We start from the raw sequence: 21,935 nt of genomic DNA, 5'->3' as shown, positions 1-21,935 counted from the left end.
ATCAATCATCTGGACTGGTCTCCCATCTCTACCACCTCTGACATCAACTCATCCTGGAAATTCTTCCAAAGTAAATTGCTCTCTCTCATGCACAGATTTATCCCATCTCGTCTTCAGTTGTCATACCCTTCCTCCCGTCCATGGTACACGGAATCTTGTGGTGAGGCTGTTGCCCAGAAACAACTTGCCTTCGTCTCCTGGAAAGCAAATCCAACGGAAGGAAATCTCATTTCCTTTCACAAAGCCCGAAACAAGTGTGTGTCCACCCTCAGGAGAGCCAGGAAACAATATCTCTCCGTTCTCAAGACCGAACTCTCTTATCTGTCTCCCTCTTCCAAATCCTGGTGGCATCTGGTCAAATCCGTTTCTGGTGTTTGTTCCCCCTCCATCCCCTCCCTTACCTCAAACGGCTACACAGCTGACTCCGCACGTGAAAAAGCTGAATGCCTCAACTCTGTGTTTGCCTCTAAATCTTGTGTCCCAAACCCATCCCTCTCTGTACCCACCATACCCAGTCGTACCCTGCTGCTCCTGGACTCCGTGTCCTTTCCTCCTGACAAGGTGGAAAAGTTTCTGTCAACCCTCGACTCTGATTCTGCAACTGGACCCGACGGCATCAGCCCACGGGTCCTAAAATCCTGCTCTGCCGCTCTATCTCACCCTCTCTCTGTTCTCTTCACCCTCTCTTTTGCTCAAGGTCAACTGCCATCTGCTTGGAAATCAGCCAACATCACCACTTTGCACAAAAAAGGTGCAAAAACAGATCCTAGCAACTACAGACCAATCAGCCTTCTCCCAATTATCAGCAAAGTCATGGAATCCATCATTGCTTCGGATATGAAATCTTTCCTCTTCTCCAATGGTTTGATCTCTGATCATCAATTTGGTTTCAGACCAAGTCACTCTACTCTGGACATGCTGCTTCTGCTCTCTCAACAATGGATGGAGGTCCTCAATGCCAAACAGGAAATTAGAGCTGTCTCCCTCGACATATCACGTGCCTTCGACACGGTCTGGCACCCCGCTCTGCTCACCAAACTCTCCTCCTTTGGTATCCATGGAAATCTCCACGCATGGCTGGCGGACTTCCTCTCTAGTCGTCGTCAACGTGTGGCCCTGAATGGGTTTCTCTCATCTCCTCTTCCTGTTCAGGCTGGAGTTCCCCAAGGCAGTGTTCTGGGCCCCGTGCTTTTTCTGGTCTTCATCAATGATCTCTCTGACTCTCTCGAAAATCCTCTCTATCTCTTTGCTGATGACTCCACTCTCTGCCGCTCCATTCCTCTTCCCTCAGATCGGCAGTCTGCTGCCTCCTCACTCTCTGAAGACCTGGACAAAATCACAGACTGGTCAAACAAGTGGAACATGTCTTTCAATCCTGACAAATCTCACACTCTTACTATGTCTCTCCGAAAAGATCAACTGGACAACCCTCCCATCTACTTTCTCAACAATCCTCTCCAAGAAGTTCTGTCGCTCAAGATTTTGGGTCTCACTATCTGCCATGATCTTTCTTGGGAAAACCACATTTCCAAGCTGGCCTCCAAAGCCAGTCGCCGACTGGGCATCCTCCGTCGTGCGAAGTCCTTCCTCGGCACACCTGAGCTCCTCACCACATACAAGGCTTTCATCCGCAGCTCAATGGAATACTGTTCTCCCCTATGGGCCGGTGCTCCTGCCTCACACCTAGCTCGGCTTCACGCTGTTGAAACCAAAGCTTTCAGAATTATTGGAATCTCCCGCGATGAAGCTATCTCTGAGGGCCTTTCACTCACTCACCGCAGGCAGGTAGGTGGTCTTTCTGTCTTCTACCGACTCCTCTCCGGCCTTGCACCCCCAGCTCTCTCTGTGCTCTGTCCCCCAAATATTCCTACAGGTCGCACAAGATCTGCCAGCAACCCTCTGATGGTTAAACTGCCGAAATCTCGGCTCTCTGCTCACCTTCACTCTTTCATTCCTCTTTTCTCCCGCCTCTGGAACAAACTCCCTCACTCCCTTCAATCCCACTCCTCCCTCCAGGTCTTTAAAACAGCTGTTCACCACCATCTCTTATCTTCCCCCATCCAAAACCTTGATCTTTTCTACCCCCGCTAATTCACCCCAGATCCACCTTGTTTGAAATTCCAACTTCTTTCCTGGAAGTCCTGGCAGTGTCCATATGTTTTATACCTCTCCCACCGCCCCCTTCCCATGCCCCGCCCCCAAAGCCCTCGCCCTCTCTCAGATCTCTCGATGTCTCCATGTCTCTCGGTCCCTGCTCTCAAATGTTGTGTTTGTGTCCTTCCCCCCCTCTCCCCATCTTGTCTACCGCTCCCGATGTTATATGTTTTATGTGTCGGTTTGTCTTTCTGTGTGATTAATGTTCGCTCTTTCACGAGCCTCGATCTTGTATACAAAAAAAAAAAAAAAAAAAAAAAAAAAAAAAAAAAAAATGAAAAATAGAAATAAATAAATCACTTGAAAACTTTGAAAATTAAATAATTAACAATTGGGGGAAGGGAAAGCAAATAATAAAGACACCATGGACACCAAGACAAACACTTAATGTCTCCCTCCAAAAACCATAACATTTATCACACATCATAAATACAGTGCAGGCCAACAGTTGAATTCCCATCAGGGCAATGTGAGCAAAAATGACATTAAATTGTGAGCAATGTGGGCAATATGACATTGAATTGTGGGCAATGTGAGCAAAATGACATTGAATTGTGGGCAATGTGGGCAAAATAACATTGAATTGGGGGCAATATGAGCAAAATGACATTGAATTAGGGGGCAATGTGAGCAAAATGACATTGAATTAGGGGGCAATGTGAGCAAAATGACATTGAATTGGGGGCAATGTGAGCAAAATGACATTGAATTGTGGGCAATGTGGGTAAAATGACATTGAATTGGGGGCAATATGAGCAAATTGACATTGAATTAGGGGGCAATGTGAGCAAAATTACATTGAATTAGGGGGCAATGTGAGCAAAATTACATTGAATTGGTATAAAACGCTTTTTGAGAAAAAATATATACCGTAAGCAGATACCTCAAATTCCATAAGCATTTCCATACACCAGCAGAATATTCAGTGCTCATCTCCTTATCTGTCGATTCTTCAATGCTTGGCTTCTCCCAAACACTTAGCTCCTCAGAGACTGTCAACAGGTAAGTGCCTGAAATGTGGAGATCTCATAAGAATGAAACAATAAGCAATTCGTGGCAGACACAATGGCAAAGAGTAGCAATGACGTGAGATGGAGACTCGGAGGTGAGGACATGAAGGACAAGAGAGGGAGGACAAGAATGAAGGTTAGGCAGAGACGAGTGGATGGAATGGAGACAGGAAAAGAAGGATGAGGAGGAAATGAAAAGACAGAAGTATGGAGAGCAGTAAGATTGCTTCATCACAATAGGTAAACCAGGATCTCACCAGAAGGATGCCAGGCAAGGTTGGTAACTGCCTTGCCAGGAACTTGCAGACGCTCAGCTTCACGCCAACAGAGACAATTCCTCTGCAGGAAAGAATGAGGATGATCCAGCATGAGAAAACGAGACAGATTCCTTAGTCCAGCAAGTCCAGCCAGTGATAGGAAAAAAAAAGGATGAAATACGTACTCGTACAATCATATTCTGCCTCTTTCCAATGTGTGCTATTCTCACATCTTCATGCAAAATATATTTTGCTGCCTCATGTGAAAATTTTCACTTTCATCACGTTTCTGCTCTTTCATCAAGACCTGCAGCTTTGTTCTTAGGATTAACTTGCTTCCTCCAAGCTTCCCATCGAGTGGAGGAATTACCTTTGCATTCTTTGCCATGTTCTTTCGGTGTCTTACCTTTAGTTGGCTATTTTGCATTGTATTCTTACATGTAATTTCATTCACAATAGCACCTGTTGTGGCACCCTTCTGGTTATGGGATGCTATCTACGCCATCCTCAAGTCATCACTTTTCACTTTCATTTTTTCAATCTCAACTTCCACAGAAACGGTATCTAAATTCAACTTGACATATTCAAAAGTGTACTTTGCAGTTTTTTGGGTTTTTCAAATGAAATTCACACAAAACCGTGTCAATTGGTAAATGCAAGTTACCATAGAAACCTTTCAATCTGTAAGCAACATTCAACGATTAACAAAGCTTGTGACTGTTGAAACAGCGTTCCATTACTTACATCTTTTCCATCCTGTTCAGAGATATCCACTGGTTCGTAAATGCACACTGTGTTTCCATATAAAGCTGCCACCTGCACAAAAATAAGATTTATGATCATTATAGCTGATATGTGTATAATAGTTTAGTAAAGAAAGCTTTGTAAATAACCAAACAAAGTGCACAGTAGATAGCAAATGAACTGGATGCACCACTTTCCCTGGGCTGGCAGAATGGCCTGGGCTGGCAGAATGGCCTGGGATAAGCACACCTCTAAGCCGTCTAGCCTGGGTTTGAATCCAGATCTAGATATAAACTGTTGTAGGAGTTGCGGATAACGAGAGGACGAGGCCATTTCTGGTTGTCCAAAGCTCCTTTATTCCAACAGAACTCACGTGAACGGAACTCATACAGCTTTTATAAAGCCAAAACCCTCTTCAGAGGGCGTGGCTCCAACAACCGTGCGCACACCACGCCCACACCATCAAAAGCCCCACTGGCCCCTGCCCGTGGATTATGTCCCAATAAGGTAACCGCTACATGCGCCACCCCCAGAATGCACTCGCACGGGCAATGTCAGTTTTCGGGGGGCCTTAACCACCCGGCCGAAACGACTGATGACCCGAGCAGAGACTGTGAGCGGCTTGGCGGTGGTCGGGCCAACCGGGGACTTACCCGACGGGGGACGGCCCTGCCGTGGGGTTGAGCCAACCAAGGGGGCTGGTCAAGGCCTCCCGAAGCTGCAGTGTAGGAGTAGGAGTTGTAGTTGTGCGAGTTGTAGTTGTAGAGTTTTCGCGAGTTGTAGTTGTAGTATGTAGGAGTTGCACGAAGGTTACGAGCAGCAGTGCTCGGCCGCAGTGCGTGCGAAGGTTACGAGCAGCAGTGCTCGGCCGCAGTGTGCGCCATGTGCGAAGGTTACGAGTTGTAGTTGTAGAGTTTTCGCGAGTTGTAGTTGTAGTATGTAGGAGTTGCGCGAAGGTTACGAGCAGCAGTGCTCGGCCGCAGTGCGTGCGAAGGTTACGAGCAGCAGTGCTCGGCCGCAGTGTGCACGAAGGTTACCTTGCAGCAGTGCTCGGCCTCAGTGCGTGCGAAGGAGACAAGCAGCAGTGCCGCCAACGTCTCGTACCTGCGTCCCTTCAGAGGATCCTGGAGAAGGCTCACCACTCTGGTCGCAGAGGAGGTGCTCGGCCGCAGTGCGCACGAAGGTTACGAGCAGCAGTGCTCGGCCGCAGTGCGCGCGAAGGTTACGAGCAGCAGTGCTCGGCCTCAGTGCGCGCGAAGGAGACGAGCAGCAGTGCCGCCAATGTCTCGTACCTGCGTCCCTTCGGAGAATCCTGGAGAAGGCTCACCACTCTGGTCGCAGAGGAGGTGCTCGGCCGCAGTGCGCACGAAGGTTATGAGCAGCAGTGCTCGGCCGCAGTGCGCGTGAAGGTTACGAGCAGCAGTGCTCGGCCTCAGTACGCGCGAAGGAGACGAGCAGCAGTGCCACCAACGTCTCGTACTTGCGTCCCTTCGGAGGATCCTGGTCGCAGTGGAGGAGCCGAGCGCAGACGCGTCCCAACAATACGCCGTGTCGCCCGCGGAAATGTTCCGAAGGGCGAACTGGGCCTCAGCCTGCGTGAACCAAACGGCCGCCCGTCGTTCCCAAAACTCCGGCGGTTCGATCGAAACTGCATTTGCCATGTTCGTTTGACGCCCCCGAAAACGTTCGGGAGCAGCCGGGGTCACCAATGTAGGAGTTGTGGATGACGAGAGTACGAGGCCATTTCTGGTTGTTCAAAGCTCCTTTATTCCAACGGAACTCCTCACGCGAACGGAACTCATACAGCTTTTATAAAGCCAAAACCCTCTTCGCAGGGCGTGGCTCCAACAACCGCGCGCACGCCACACCCACACCATCAAAAGCCCCACTGGCCCGTGCCCGTGGATTATGTCCCAATAAGGTAACCGCTACACTGTCATCCTGGTTTTTCACAGGCAGGGTGATTCATCAATGTGTGCCATCCTCCAGATGGATGTAAAACGGGCATCCCGTCTGCTGGCATTAGTTGGTGAGCATTAAAGATGCCACGGTGTCGTTTGCAAAAAGTAGGCGAGTTATCGCCAGCACCCTGAACAAATTTCAAATTCTGCCCTAACCTTCGCATCAGCAGTACAGCCATGCCCTCATTAATGATGCTACCCCACAGCCTTGTGTGGCATACAAAAGAGGAAGAAGACAGCTTTCCCTTACTCCTCAAGCTTGTCATTTCTGCCCCTGGCTACTCACCACCCCCATATTGATTCGATTTGACCCTTTTAGAAATAGATCTGAGTGATAATCATTCCTGCACAAGCTCTGCATTGTTCTTCACAATGTCTGATTATGTTATTGACCATGACTTACTTAAGGGTGTAGTACTGGTGAAAAATTGAGAAAACTACATAGGTACCTTTGAGAGGCCTTTACACAAAAACAAAGTCAAGTTAATATCTAATTTTCAGTTTTTCTTGAAAGATATAATCTTGGCTTTAACTCAGACCAGTTTCAACGCTTCTTTGTCATATTACATGCATATAATTTGCATAAATTAGACCGTCAATAAAAAACAAGGAAAAACAAAGAACACATTTCTACTTCTATCTTCTATGTCACCTATCATTCTTTTCACACAAAACTTGGTACATGTATTATACATGTGTTACTCTACTACCTGATGAGAGGATTTTGTGACATTATGTCAAATGTTCACTAATTAGCTAATTATGCCAATTACCAGATAAAACTTGGTTGTCCTTCAATAAATCCACAATGGCTACTCCTATAAACAAAAGCCTTCATCATTTTAAAGGAAGTGATATTCTGAATATCCTGTCCAAATTTCAGCCCAAAAGAATGATGCAAATTAAAGTTATAACAAATAATTCTACTTCCGATTATTGAGAGGCATGTATGATGTTAGAAAATTTGAATTTTTCAATAATTAGGGGTACTTCTGTGACCTCTAATAGCATGATTCTTGTTTATAAGACTATAAGGAAACTGTTCAGCTTAAAAAAACAAAAAAAAACCACCTGTTCACCAGTACTACACCCTTAAAGATAGTCTGCATGTTACAAAGGGTGTTCAAAATGTCGTATGAACAGGAAACTAACACCATCCGATGAGGAACAATCCCAATAGTCCAATACATGCCAACGCTTTTCATTTTCCAATACATGGATAGGATATCCCTTGGACTTTGATATATATTTTTTTTTTTAAATGTTTTGCCTGATCTAAGGCTTGTATAAATAGATCTGAGTGGCACTGCCGTACACACATCTCACACGCATGGACATACAGACAAATACACGACAGACAAATAAATGAGATACAACACAGCTGTTACATGACACAAACACAGCCACGCATCAGACAAACTCAGATTTCAATGCACTTTATACAATTGTCCTTTAAAATGTCTGTGTCAGCAAAAATAAAAAGCTTAAACCACATTGCTCCTTCAGTCAAGTCCTCACTGCTCATCAGTTTTTCATTCATGGATGAGCTGCCATGCAGGTAGGGCTTCAATCGCTGAAACAGGTGATAGTCACTGGAGAAGGGGATCAAGCTGTACAGGGTCGAGCTGCTCAAAATCAGTCAAAAATAGTGCTCTGCAAAAGCAGTCACAAATAGTGGTCTGCAAAAGCAGTCACAAAGTGCTCTGCAAAATCAGTCACAAATAGTGGTCTGCACAACATCCCTTGATGTGAAGGAGCATACCTTAAGTAAACATCCCTCATCATTTGCCCTTGATAGTCTGTCATACGTTTTGCATGAGGCTGGTGCAATATTCCCCTATGATTGTAGTTTTGTGAAGCATATGATCAATCAGTGGAACTCCCCTGGAATCTGAGAAAATTGAGGCCATGACCTTGTCGGCTGAAGGTTGGGAGCACAATATCTGGGATGGCAATGATTCCTAGTATAGTACTTGTATTGCATGGATTCTAATTTGGTTTCAGCATCCGGTGTTGGGCTAGCGGCTAGGGTGCCAGCTTAGGATCCAAGGATCCTGGGTTCGCAATCCTGGTCGATCGCTGAATTAACGCCAGGGGGGTTGACTCAGCCTGTCATCCTTCCGAGGTCGGCTAATTGAGTACCAGTTCACTGGTAATTCCCTGCTTGTCGTAAAAGGCAACAAACAGGGTTGGCGGCAGGAAGGGCATCCGGCCATAAAACATTGCTTCAAAAAGGGGACCAAAAAACAACAACAACCACGGTCCCCGAAAAGGCCAACCCCCGCATTGCGGGGAAAAATGGCCTCTAAACGGTGGGTTTTTTAAAATCCAAATTCTAATTTGGTGAACCCACGTTTCATCAGCAGTTCCTAGACAAGGAAAAGGTAGATCTGTGTTGAACAGTTTGAGAAGCTCACGATTCTAGCCGTTGCTGTTGATTGTGTGCGCTGTTCGACTCAAACCTTGGACATGTCCGGGTATTGTTAGTGAAAGCACCAACTTGGGAAATGGCAAGTTCGGTGGATAATTTGGCGACCTTAATGAGTTGATCAAGATTAAACCCTCGGGCTAGGTAACATTTCAGTTCTATCTACTGGCCAACCTGACCTAGGGTCATCTTCAAAGGGCATGTCTATTGTCTATGTTTATAGTCAGCCACCCAGTGAAAGGAAGGCACAACTTCACCGTACACCACCAACAAGCGTTCATGGATTTCCTTGGAGCTACAGTACTTGTGATCCATCAGCTTAAAAACCATAAGCTCATGTAAAATCGATGACACCTCAGTTCAATTCCATCAAGAACAATCAATAACATTCTGGTTTATAATATGAAGCAACAAACAATGTCATATTAATTAAAATAATGGCATATAATATAATAATGCAAATTTATAATAAGCAAACAAACTAATCCTCCAGAGCACCTACAAATTCCCTGTTCCTGGAACATTTTGAACACCCCTCCTCCCCACCCCCGTATGCACATGCCCCACATACAGAAATCTTTTCCACAATCCCTACCTCTCCCATTCTCATTTTCTTAACCATAATGCACTCTTCTGTTCAATTTTCAATTTTCTCAATCCTCCTCCACCCCCGTCCTCGCTTCCCCCAAGCAGAATAGATAGCCCCTTGCCTGGTTTAAATCACTAGTGACTGTCTGTGGCTTCACTTTATCAATCCCTATTGTCCCATACCAACCAACCTGCCCATGGTCTGTACAGTCCACACAGGTGACCTGTCCAGTGCTCTGCTCCACAACTTCCTGTTTCCCATGGATGATCTGGAGTCGTTCAAATGAGGCTCCCAGAAGCACGACATCACAGCCCGAGCCGTATGCCTGCACAACGACACCGGCACACAAGACACACCGCCCCATGGGACGTTCACTTTTCATCATTATCATCATGTACCATGCCCACTTTGGCTGTCTGTCAGTTTATGTCTATGAACGAGGAACAACTACTTCCTTTACTTGAATTTTATATTTTGAACACTATAGAACATGAATCGGATCATGAACCTGCTGTTTAGCAGTACTTTGGTTCTGAATTTGGCAAATTGTTCGGAGTCTCGTCAAGAGCTCGCATGCACACAGCACGGTAAAGCAATTGCAATTCAGTGTGTCTGGCAGTGAAACAAAATTTAAAATCATTCCAAACAGGAAGCTTACTTCTTTTTTTTTAGGGACATCATAAAGGACACGAAGCACGAATAACTAATTCAACGTGTTAAATAAGGTGGTGTAGAAGAGGGTGCATCCGTGGCGGTTAACTTGGGAATAAATGCTTTGTTTGTTTGTTTTCTATATTTTTAATAACTTTTATTTTATTTCAATGGGATTATATATTGACACTGTGGAACACAAATCGCCTTGTTTGCGTTTCCAAAAACCTTTTGTTTGGCAGTACTTGAGCAAAATTTTACACCGTCTTGACAAATCAAATTTGTCGTGGGCTCTGAAGGCGGAGTAACAAACTGGCAGTGCCTACTTCATCCAAAAGATGTTTCTTCAATACATATTTTTCTCAAAACTCGTTCCAAAATCATAAGTTTCTCCATCCTCCGAGAAGGGTTGGCAGAAGGTTCAACTCTGGACTCTTCTGTTTGTCCCATCGGCTTCGTATGGTTGCCATCATGTGTGTTATTCAAAGTTCACAAACAAAGCCAATGTAGATTATGCTCGGAAACACAAAGCAAGAGTTGGAAAGACCCTTCCCATGCCCTTTTTTGCAAGACTGCGTGAGGTCAGGTGTTCTATGAAATCTCCAGTTCACCATTAGAGTTATCTTTCGGCCAAATAGCCCCAGCAATTTTGTACACAAGAGACCTTCAACACATTGCATTTGGGCCTTACTACCCCGGCATGCTAAGCGAAAAGTGGGGTTAAGCAATTATTGGTTCATGTCCGTCCGCCTGTCCGCATGTCTTATCAGTTTATTCTTCTTCTTGCATATGGCCAATATAGGGTGCGCTAAAGTTTAATGTCCAAGTTCTGCAACCATGTGGCTGCCTCAGGGGTGAGTTGGTGGAGGCTACAAGTCCTCCCGATAGCTGCCGCAGGGGACGGTGCGACCTGATGTGCTCCATCGTCCGAACTCCTCCACAGTCACAGACTGCATCCGGATTCATCCTCCGTCGATGGAGGATGCTGCCGCAATGGCCTGTCCAGTGCAGTTCCTGTTGAGGGTTGTCCATTGCCTACGTGGGAGTGTGAAACTGGGTGGAGCAGTGGTTGGATTATATACAATATGTTATTGGGAGCTGTGGCAGCCTCCCAGCTGGCCATGTCAGTTTATTATTGAGGACCAACTTATTTAAATTGAATGTTATATTTTGAGCACGAATCGGAACATGAATCGTTTGCCATTTTAAGGTACTTTGGCTCAAAATTCGTTGGGACCCCATATGCACAAAAAGGAGTGAGATCATATTTTTACTCTGTCTGCCTGGCAGTCAAAATTGAAAATCATTCCAAACAGGAACTTACTGGTTTTAAGCACGTTACAAAGAACAGAAACAACAGGCATGAAGAACTAATTATCGTATTAGATAGTGATGTAATAGCCACTGGGTAAAACACGGGATTCATTTAATTACTGTATACGCCTTTAAATCTCTTTAAACCTTTATTTAAATTGAATTATATACTTGAATACAGTCGGACCCCGCTATTCGTGGTTCCGCTATTCGCTGGTTCCGCATATTCGCCGGTGATAAAATGCTACCTGTTTCTCTTTTCGTGCAAATGTGTTCCACAAAATCGCAGGGTTTTTTTCCTATTCGCGGCCGTGTTCCGCGAATTCGCGGATTTTCAGGGGCGCAAAAAAAATATTTCACGAGCTGCTAGCTTGACAAATTTATAAAAACCCATCTTTCACCAGCCATGCATAAAGCAGCTGGACATACGTAAAAAAAACATCTTCTACGAGCCGCGAGCATGACCTGATTCTACATTCACTGCTGTGTGCTTTGCGTTTTCATGGCTTTTGTGGCCGCTAATTTCAGCTGCACTATAATCGAAAGCTTTGTGAGATGTTCCACCAGCTGCATAACACGTCATCCCCACGAGTTACTGTACAGAATGAAAACACTCCACAGTATATATTAGTGCAATTAGCTGTCTCCCTTTCCCCACTGAAACCAGCACGGCATGCATTCACGGATTTTCATCGCCATTCACGGGATTTGCCTTGCCATTTCCGGGATTATCGCCGACATTCGTGGGATTTGCTTCGCCATTTGGGGGATTTGCCTCACCATTTGGGGATATTGCCTTGCCATTCGCAGTTTGTTCCTCTTTATTCGCGGATTTTCACGACTCGGGAACCTATCCCCCCTTTTTACATTGAAACAATGCCCCGCCAATCGCAGTTTCGCAATTCGCAGCATTTTCCAGGAATGCATACAGTGAATAGCGGGGTCAAAAAGTACTGTAGAACACAAACCGCCTTCATAATACTTTCAAGAACCTCCGGTTTTGCAGTACTTGGACATGTTCTACAGGGTGCATGGTATATGGGATAGAATCAGTCAAGCACAGCCCTTGAGAAGTGAGCATGGCATGTGAGAGGGTGCAGTGTCAGGGTGAAGAAGAGGTCGCCGATAAGGCTATGTATGATGCCGATTGACACTGCGTTCTATGGTTATCAATAAAGCCTCCATCTCCTAAACTGTCTCAACATTGTCTTATTACAGTGTACTGTATACGGGTGGTGAATAGGACTGCTTCAATAGTGTTAAACTTCCCGATTTTCCAACGATCTGTAAAATCATTATATTATTAAAACTGAAGCAACACTTCATGGGGTATTGTGTTCTTATGAATTCTATAGTTAAGTGCAGTTACACATCCCAAATAAGATCAGGGATGTGTTCAGTTACCAAGTCTCTTGTAGAGCACTCGCAAAGCGGCTGAAGCACTCAAGCAAGCACTCCATTCGAAACCGTTGATAAGGAACGGCTGGCTTTGCAAGTGCTCGGTAGCTGCTTGGTAACTGAACACACCCCATGAACAAAGAGAGCTCAAAGGACAAACTCATTTCAATGGAGTCAGCTCACGCTGCACCAAGCCTGACTTCACCATTGCATTACATTATTTCTGTACAGTACAATAATAGCATGATGGGAAAATTATGCAAAACGTAAGTGACCATTTTCTCAAATTGAATCTACCAGTTGTCGAAAAAAAACCGACCCAGGCAAGCAACCGGCACATCACGGATCCTCAAATACACCTGCACAAATGTTTGTGAGATACATTATTTAACAACACGATGCTATATGGCAGTCATCATTTGCTCTTACCGTGAAAGGTTGACCATTGAGGCTGCCACAGGCAGATGAGGACACACCGGAGTTCCCAGTACCCGTTAGTAGCTGTTGCAACCTCATCGCCCTACCTTTATGACCTGTGGGAAGGAGGAATAACAATATACTGTTATGAATTAGGGGTAGAGGAATATCTAGATCCAGGTAGACCTGCATAGGTAGGTACTCGACTGTCGTGATAGGGAATCTACCTGTAATAAGTTCTATGTTTAGCCATATGTCGGAATAAGTTGTATCTGTGTCCCCACTATGAGGGGGCGGGGCATGCTAATTAGTGCAGGGATTATGGGTAAAATTCCCTTGTGTGTCGCTCCCTCTGTGAGCAACCCAGTGTCCCTTAAGGTAACGCACTCATATACATTAGATAGATACATTAGTGCACACATTAAATAATTCCCCAGCACCACAATGACTTTGGAAGAGCAACAGGAAGCAGCCACGTAATATGCCACCATGGGCGACAAACATCGTGCCAGGCAGGCTGGAACCACGCCCAGGGAACGTGTGATTGGTTGGGGTAAGAGGCTGGCCACTGATTGGTGAAAGGAAGGTGGAAGGAGCGGCACACTGATTGGCCACTGACCATCGACACCTCGGCCAATCAGTGCGGAAGGCACGAACACTCGGCCAATCAGTGCGGAAGGCGCAAAACCACTACTTAGAAGCAGGTCGCTGATTAGAGGGGAAGGGCTGGTGATGTCAGAAGGCGGGAAAGACCACAAAGAAGCGAGGGACTGGTTGATTAGAGCAGAGAGCTGACATCACACCGCGGGTGACAAAACGACTCGCTTGCGGGCATTGTTGGTTGGTCTTCCCTGGGTTCTTCGCGTGCTCTTGGTGCTTGGGCTTGTCTTGGTGCTTAGGTTTGGTGCTTGGAGCGAGGCTTGGTGCTCCGAGCAAACGGGACCTCGCGTGCGACCGCCAAGCGGGCGAGCAAGGCATGCCGCTGAGCAGACGAGACCGGGGCGAGTGGGTGGTTCGGGGCCTGGTAGCAGGTGAGCGGGGGCACATCGAGGCCTTTCTTCACGCCAACCGGAGCTGCGTCGGATGACGCGCTCGAACATCCACCCGACGCTACACTGCCAGACAGATAAGCTCGCATTCACAAATACACGACGGGACATTTATTTTATTCATTCTCCCATTGTTGTATCCGAAGTCTGAGTGGGGACGTCCCAACCTAGAATTTAGTTTTATCACCGCGTTTCCCTCTCCCGATATTATTTTGAATAAACCCTTCTATTATTTTCTCTTTCATTCCAAATCCCATGTTCGTGTGAGATTAATTTGCAGGGTTGAAGACTGCTCGGATCGCGTCAGGTAAGAGTTTGCCGCTTCTTCCTCTTCCTTCTTCCTCCCGTGCTTGCATAGTAAAAATCCGTAATTGATCGTCGCCTCCATTAAAGTTTGTTTGACCATCCGTGAGCCCACGGTATTAACAGAGGGCATTCGCGCGACAATACCATGCAAGATATTACTACCCAGGGCCCACGCTCACCTCGTCACTTTTGATTCACGTTGAAGTAATATGAATTTCATTACCGGCACATTATCCGATTCAATCTGATATAATCTCACAGAAGAGACTCACCAACTCAGACCTCCTGAGATCCTCATAGCAAGACGTTTAAGAGTTTAACAACCACATAGTTTGTGATTTGGTCAATGCACAGGTTCAATGAATACGCGCAAGACCTTTAACATCCCCTTTGAAGAACACACTCCAGCCATACTGGGAACTGCATCCCAAAAGATAAGGGGCCATCTATTTATTAACTCCAGATGTAGTGCAAAGCAGGGATAAGCAATTGGTGCACTCTTTCAGTCTATTTCTATTATCGAGGATAACTACTTCATTTCTATTGAATTTTATATTTTTAACACCGTAGAACACGAATCGGAACATGAATTGGACTACGAACCTGCAGTTTAGCAGTACTTTGGTATTGAATTTGGCAATTTGTTCAGTCTCGTCCCGAGTTCGCAAGCGCACAGCATAGTGGACCAACTGCAATTCAGTTTGTCTGGCAGTCAAACAAAATTGAAAATCACTCCAAACAGAAAACTTACTGTTTTGGGGAATGTCATAAAGGCCACAGACAGACAATAATTAATTACCTCCACCACCAAAGGTGAATGAAGGTTATGTTTTCACCCCCGTCTGTCCGTTTGTCAATTTGTTTGTGAACAGGATATCTCAAAAACTTGTGGACGGATTTGGACGATACTTTGTGAACCGGTTGTATGTCTGACAAGGACAAATAGATTCGATTTTGGTGAAGATCTGAATATGGATATGAGAATTATTTAATTTTTTTAAGTAATTCTTCAACATTGGGAGATAGGGCCAAAAATGATACGTAGAAGTATATCTCAAAAAGCTATGGATGGATTTGGACGAAACTTGGTGGACATGTTCTATGTGTGCCAAGGAAGAATCGATTCAATTATGGTGAAGATCCAGATCCGGCTAGTAGAATTTTTAAAATGATTCTTCACCATTGGGAGATTGGGCCAAAAACAATACGTAGCAGGATATCTCAAAAAGTTGCGGACGGATGATTTTGATTAAATGTGTTTCTGTATTGTGATTTTCTGGTCTACTCTAGGATACAAAACGTAAACTGTTCACCTGGCGGAGGTATGCTCTCTACTGAGTGCCGTACTAGTTTTAACATGTTAAATAACGTGGTGTAAAAGATGGTCCGTCAGCAAGTGTAAATTGAGGCATAAATGCTTTGTTTTTTTGTTTATTTTTTTTCCACAGCTATTATAACGTTTTTTTTTCATTTCAATCTAGTTATATATTTGAACACTATAGAACACAAATCGCCTTGTTTGCACTTCCACAAACCTGCCCTTTAGCAGTATTTGGACAAAATTGTACACCGTCTCAACCAATCAAATTTGCCGCACTCTGGGGGCGACGTAACAGCGAGGATGAGACAAGATGGTGGTGTCTAGGGATACCATGACAGAGCTAATAATTATAATTAGTTAAATTTCTTCTATTTTATTAGCCAGCTCCTCTTCTAGCCTATGCTGTTCATTATCAACTTCTTCTTCCTCTTCTTCATTATGTTGCCCATTATTCTCCTCCTCAATTTGAATCTATCTTTGTTGCTCTTATTTGTTTTGTTTGCAAAGGTGCTTTTTCAGCTGAGTTAGTAACTTTGATTTGTTCTTTCTCTAGGGGTGTTGCTGCAGCATTTCCTTTTGTCAATCTTTGATGCTGTTGTGGAGTTTTCAATTTTGCTTCCCGATTCAATTCTCCAAATCTGTTGCCCAATCTCTGTCATTGTGATTAAACTTGTAATCCTATCTGCTTCTGCTTTTCTCTCTTTCTGTTCTGTTCCCTGCATAGCACCAGTAAGTTCCGTTGGTTTCTCCTTTTCTTTGGGCGTTTGTACTCTGGGAATCTCATCCCAAACGTATGGCCTGTCATTCCATTGTAGCAATATACAGCGTTAAATCAAACAATGCACAGCAAGAGATATAGTCTGAGAGGGATTTGACCCTGTGAGTGTGCATTGTGGGGTGGAACGCTGGGATTGCTGGTACGCAAAGCATTGTGGGATGGAACGCCTGGTAACTGGTCTTCCGTCCAATGGACGTTAGCACGGGGAATTGTTGGATGTATAATGAAAATGTTCCTCAGTAACTTGGCGGTAGCGGGGAGACTAAAAAAGTGGGGACCGCATGTCTAAACATACCTTTTGTTGCCGCATATCCGCTAAACATACCGCATATCTAAACATACCAGACATACCTTTTGTTGCCGCATATCCGCTAAACATACCGCATATCTAAACATACCAGACATACCTTTTGTTGCCGCATATCCGCTAAACATACCGCATATCTAAACATACCAGACATACCTTTTGTTGCCGCATATCCGCTAAACATACCGCATATCTAAACATACCAGACATACCTTTTGTTGCCGCATATCCGCTAAACATACCGCATCTAAACATACCAGACATACCTTTTGTTGCCGCATATCCGCTAAACATACCGCATATCTAAACATACCAGACATACCTTTTGTTGCCGCATATCTGCTAAACATACCGCATATCTAAACATACCAGACAAAACTTTTGTTGCCGCATATCCGCTAAACATACCGCATATCTAAACATACCAGACATACCTTTTGTTGCCGCATATCCGTTAAACATACCGCATATCTAAACATACCAGACATACCTTTTGTTGCCGCATATCTGCTAAACATACCGCATCTAAACATACCAGACATACCTTTTGTTGCCGCATATCCGCTAAACATACCGCATATCTAAACATACCAGACATACCTTTTGTTGCCGCATATCTGCTAAACATACCGCATCTAAACATACCAGACATACCTTTTGTTGCCGCATATCCGCTAAACATACCGCATATCTAAACATACCAGACATACCTTTTGTTGCAATTTGTTCAAGGTTGACCAAAGATTTTTCACAAAGTGCCTGTACTAATGGAAGGGTTCACCTAACAGTCAGAGAGAGAGTGTGGGTGGGCGAAGAGAGACTCCTCCTCAATATCTATCTCTGGGTATGTTTTGGCACTAATCAAGAAATGTATGGTACGGTATCCTGGACCATTGAAAGGTTTATCTTGGGGGTTCTTTTTTGCCTCCATGGACGAAGTCGCCGAAGGCATTATGTTTTCAGGTTGTCCGTCCGATAACTTGATAACTTGAATCAAACTTGGTACGATAACTTGACAACGGCTTAAGGGATCTTAGTCAAACTTGGTGCAGGTATGTATAATGAGGTAAAGATGAACCGATTAGATTTTGGAGTCTCGAGGTCATAGGCCAAAGGTCAGATAATTTGTGAGCATGTTAGGTTAGGTAAAAATCTTGTTCCCGTGATAACTTGTGAACCAGTAATGGGATTCTGACCAAATTTGGTACATTTACATAGAATGATGTAAAGATAAACTGATTAGAATTTGGGGTCAATAGGTCAAATGTCAGTCTGTAATAGGTCTATGACTTGAGAACAGCTGAACTGATCGAATTCAAACTTGGGACAGGTATGTATAATGATGTAAAGATCACCTGATTACATTTTGGGGGCAAAGGGCAAAGTCCTAATAGCTCTATGACTTGAGAACAGCTGAAGTGATCGAATTCAAACTTGGGACAGGTATGTATAATGATGTAAAGATCACCTGATTACATGTTGGGGGCAAAGGGCAAAGTCCTAATAGGTCTATAACTTGAGAACAGCTGAAGTGATCGAATTCAAACTGGGGACAGGTATGTATAATGATGTAAAGATCACCTGATTACATTTTGGGGGCAAAGTTCAAAGTCCTAATAGGTCTATAACTTGAGAACAGCTGAAGTGATCGAATTCAAACTGGGGACAGGTATGTATAATGATGTAAAGATCACGTGATTACATTTTGGGGGCAAAGTTCAAAGTCCTAATAGGTCTATAACTTGAGAACAGCTGAAGTGATCGAATTCAAACTGGGGACAGGTATGTATAATGATGTAAAGATCACCTGATTACATTTTGGGGGCAAAGTTCAAAGTCCTAATAGGTCTATAACTTGAGAACAGCTGAATGGATTTATATCAAACTTGGGACAGGTATGTATAATGATGTAATTATGTGGGCAGAGGCATATCGGTCAATGCCGTGATGTCGAAGAGTGCCGTTCTAGTTACCTTCGTTTTGAATTTTTACCTTTGTCTTTTTCCCCCGCCTGTGGAACCAACTACAGCATCCTCTTTAATCTCATTCTTCCCTCCAGGTCTTCAAGACAGCAGTTCACCGCCATCTCAGGTTGTCCCCAATCCAAAACCATGTTCTTTTCTTCACCCGTTACCACTCCCATCTGCCCTTCCTCCAAATATCCACTTTCTACCTGCAACATGTCACATGTCTACAAGAGTCCTGTATGGTTGTTGTTGCTGTTGTTGTAGTTCTTCTTGGAGGTTGATTTTTTTAAATGTGCACCAATTGGTCGGAACCCACCCACATTTGTCACTTGACTCTGCTCAACATGGCACCCAGAAGAAACAATCTGGCCACCATATTGGTTTTCTGCTGGACCTACATCAGGCTTGTCGGCCTCTATTGATTATACACTGCCTGGGTTTGGTGCGTAATTTTCCATTGGCTTTGGCTTTGTTTGGGACAAGTGTTACTCACAATGAGGAAGCCTGAAAAATCCAATCATTGGCGAATACAAATTATTAGTAAGGTTGAATCAAGCCCTTCAGCACGCACGCCTGCCTAAGAATATAGCGTTACATAATTTTTTGAACAGCCCCAGATTGGGGTTCAACAATCCATGATCATGTGACGAATCAGCTCGTTCTGATAAAAGTAAGTACACAGTACGGTCATTCTTGTTCATTCCTGAGAGTTTGCTTCTTATCCATATTGTCCATCCTGTCATCCTCATTCTTTCCCACATCACTTATTTGTCGAAGTCTCCCTCCATTTTGTCCCTCAACCCTGCTGTTGGCTTGTTCCCCCTCATTCACCCCTCCTTGACTGTTCCTGTTCTTCTTTTGAGTTCTGATTCGTTATATGTTCAAGCTCTTCCACGAGCCTCGACTTTATTTATATACAAAAAGCCATGACGAAATACCCTTTTAGGGTGAAACCCTAAAACATGGGGTAAACCTAAAACATTCGTGAGTAAAATCTCAAAACATTAGGTAAACCACAAACACTGAGGTAAAACCATAAGACATGAGGTAAACCAAAAACACCACGAGGTAAAACCCCAAAACATGAGGTAAACCTAAAACATTACTGGGTAAAATCTCAAAACATTAGGTAAACCACAAACGTTGTAAAACCCCAAAACATGAGGTAAACCAAAAACACTACATGCCAGGGTAAAACCCCAAAACATGAGGTAAACCAAAAACACTACATTAACATTAACAGTACATGCCAGGGTACATTAACAGTACATGCCAGGGTAAAACCCCAAAATATGAGGTAAACCTAAAACATTACTGGGTAAAATCTCAAAACATTAGGTAAACCACAAACGTTGTAAAACCCTAAAACATGAGGTAAACCAAAAACACTACATGCCAGGGTAAAACCCCAAAACATGAGGTAAACCAAAAACACTACATGCCAGGGTAAAACCCCAAAACATGACGTAAACCAAAAACACGAGGTAAAACGTTAAAAGAAGTAAAACAACAAAATACTACAGGATACCGTTATATGGTAATTGGTAAGCGAGATTGTAAATAATCAGGGATAAGTAGAGTAAACATCACAGGTGTGTTACATATTGTTATTGATATACAGGAGGAAGTTGACAGAATACAAGGATCAACACGATGCAAATTCAATTTACATCGCAATCAATTATTATCGCGCGCACACGGTATGTATCCCTACGCTGGCGAACACGGACAGGTAACCTACTGAAACATACACCTCGGCGAACGCAAATTGTGCCGAGGAGACGTCCGAGCAGACAATCCGTAAACGCGCGGACAAACGGATCGGATCGCACCAGAGGCAGATGATGTCCGCGCTCGCCGCCTCCCGGAGCTGTCCGCCTCAGCACTCGCGAATCACATTGATGAACCGATTAATTTACCCGATATTCACCTATTATTCACCTCAATATGGAAAAACCTTAAATCACCTCACCCAAATCGCTGCCGCAGTGACCGTGGTCTCACAGCGCAGCGTTCACGTTGCGATCGTCTCCGTAAACGTCATGACGTCACGCGTTAGCGTTACTCCAACAGTACAGTACTGCAAGACGTCTGTGGATCCAAATGGCGCACTTTAAATGAGAACATAAACTGGTTTGAACATCCGCAAACAATAGAATTCTCTTCAAATATAATGGATTAGCCATTTTACAAGTAAACGTAGCTATGGATGGACATCGAAAATCAAGGAAGAGGTTAGGGGAGTCTCACTGGACATCTCTCGATCATTCGAGCTTGTCACGAAACCTAACAGTACCAGGATGTTATAGTCTCGATACCGCACCCAGGGGTCGCCGAGAGGGGACTTGGAGGGGTGTAACCACCCCGGGACTCATTCTGGCTCTCGGCGGCCCTACCCCCAAAAACCCATTACAAACCCTTTAGGGCGTCAGATTCGAACTCTAAGACGTGAACGTGCTCAGAGGTCCGTTCTGCTGTGTAATGCAATGACCATGAGGGGTCGCCATACTCCCGAGGCACATCGTCCCGGAAATGGAAGCAAGGAAACGTGGTCGCAAATGAAAAATGTCATCAGGGAAGCACAGCTCGAGAACTCTGCAACATACTATGATGTCATAGCTTGCTGCTTCATTGTAACGTAAATAAATCTGTTAGATTGGTAGAATCATTTAAGGAGGGCTGGCAGGATGGCCTACATGTGCTTGCACTCACCTGTCGAACCAGCTATGAACCGCCATCTTGGTGTTGCGCAGACAAATCAGGGAAGCAATGTCAATGTCTGCAATCTATTGGAAGGACATTAAAACCGAGTGTTCCATCTGCGAGCATTGGCAGGTGTATGTTAAAGATCCCACGGTGTCCTTCGTGAAGGGTCGGCGAGTTATCAATATATCCTGAACAGATTAAAAAAAATTCCTGCCAAAATCACATTCATTTCAAAGCATCATCGGTTGAACATCAAGCCTGGCCAACGGCTTCGTGAAAGACCTGGAGCAAAAACATTGACCCCGGATGAAGGTGGGAATCATTGGGCCGTTGTTGCATGACCTAGGGAGGCAAATAGTACATGCCAAAGGAGATGAAGTGTAAAAAAAAAAGTACAAATAAACAAAATAATGGCTTCCTAAGAAAGTGTCGTTCATGCATGCCTTGCCCGACGACTACAATGTCAAGGAAGCATCTCGTTGGAAAACTGGCTAGACGTAGTCTTAAATTCCATGAAGAGACCATTAACACTTGGCAGAAGCGGGTCAGTGCAGGCAGGAAGAGTGGGTACAGCAAAG

General features: G+C 44.5%; 1 protein-coding gene across 1 annotated transcript in view; it reads right to left on the bottom strand.

Moving 5' to 3' along the window:
• Nucleotides 1-21,794, bottom strand: part of DMXL2 (Dmx like 2) — a 169,035-nt gene extending 147,241 nt beyond the window's left edge. Inside the window, exons 1-6 of the mRNA XM_078783981.1 lie at nucleotides 20,484-21,794; nucleotides 12,936-13,039; nucleotides 9,334-9,468; nucleotides 4,166-4,237; nucleotides 3,422-3,503; nucleotides 3,038-3,164 (exon numbers count right to left, since the gene is read on the bottom strand). Of these exons, the coding sequence (XP_078640107.1) occupies nucleotides 3,038-3,164; nucleotides 3,422-3,503; nucleotides 4,166-4,237; nucleotides 9,334-9,468; nucleotides 12,936-13,022 (503 nt within the window). The 5' untranslated portion in view covers nucleotides 13,023-13,039; nucleotides 20,484-21,794. The remainder of the gene's footprint in view (nucleotides 1-3,037; nucleotides 3,165-3,421; nucleotides 3,504-4,165; nucleotides 4,238-9,333; nucleotides 9,469-12,935; nucleotides 13,040-20,483) is intronic.
• Between the last annotated feature and the right edge of the window lie 141 nt (nucleotides 21,795-21,935).

Source organism: Myxine glutinosa, chromosome 8, assembly GCF_964187855.1.
Source record: "Myxine glutinosa chromosome 8, kmMyxGlut1.1, whole genome shotgun sequence".
In the NCBI taxonomy this organism is placed as follows: Eukaryota; Metazoa; Chordata; class Myxini; order Myxiniformes; family Myxinidae; genus Myxine; species Myxine glutinosa.
Note: the sequence above shows the minus strand (reverse complement) of the source record. Positions and strands in the feature narration are given on the sequence as shown.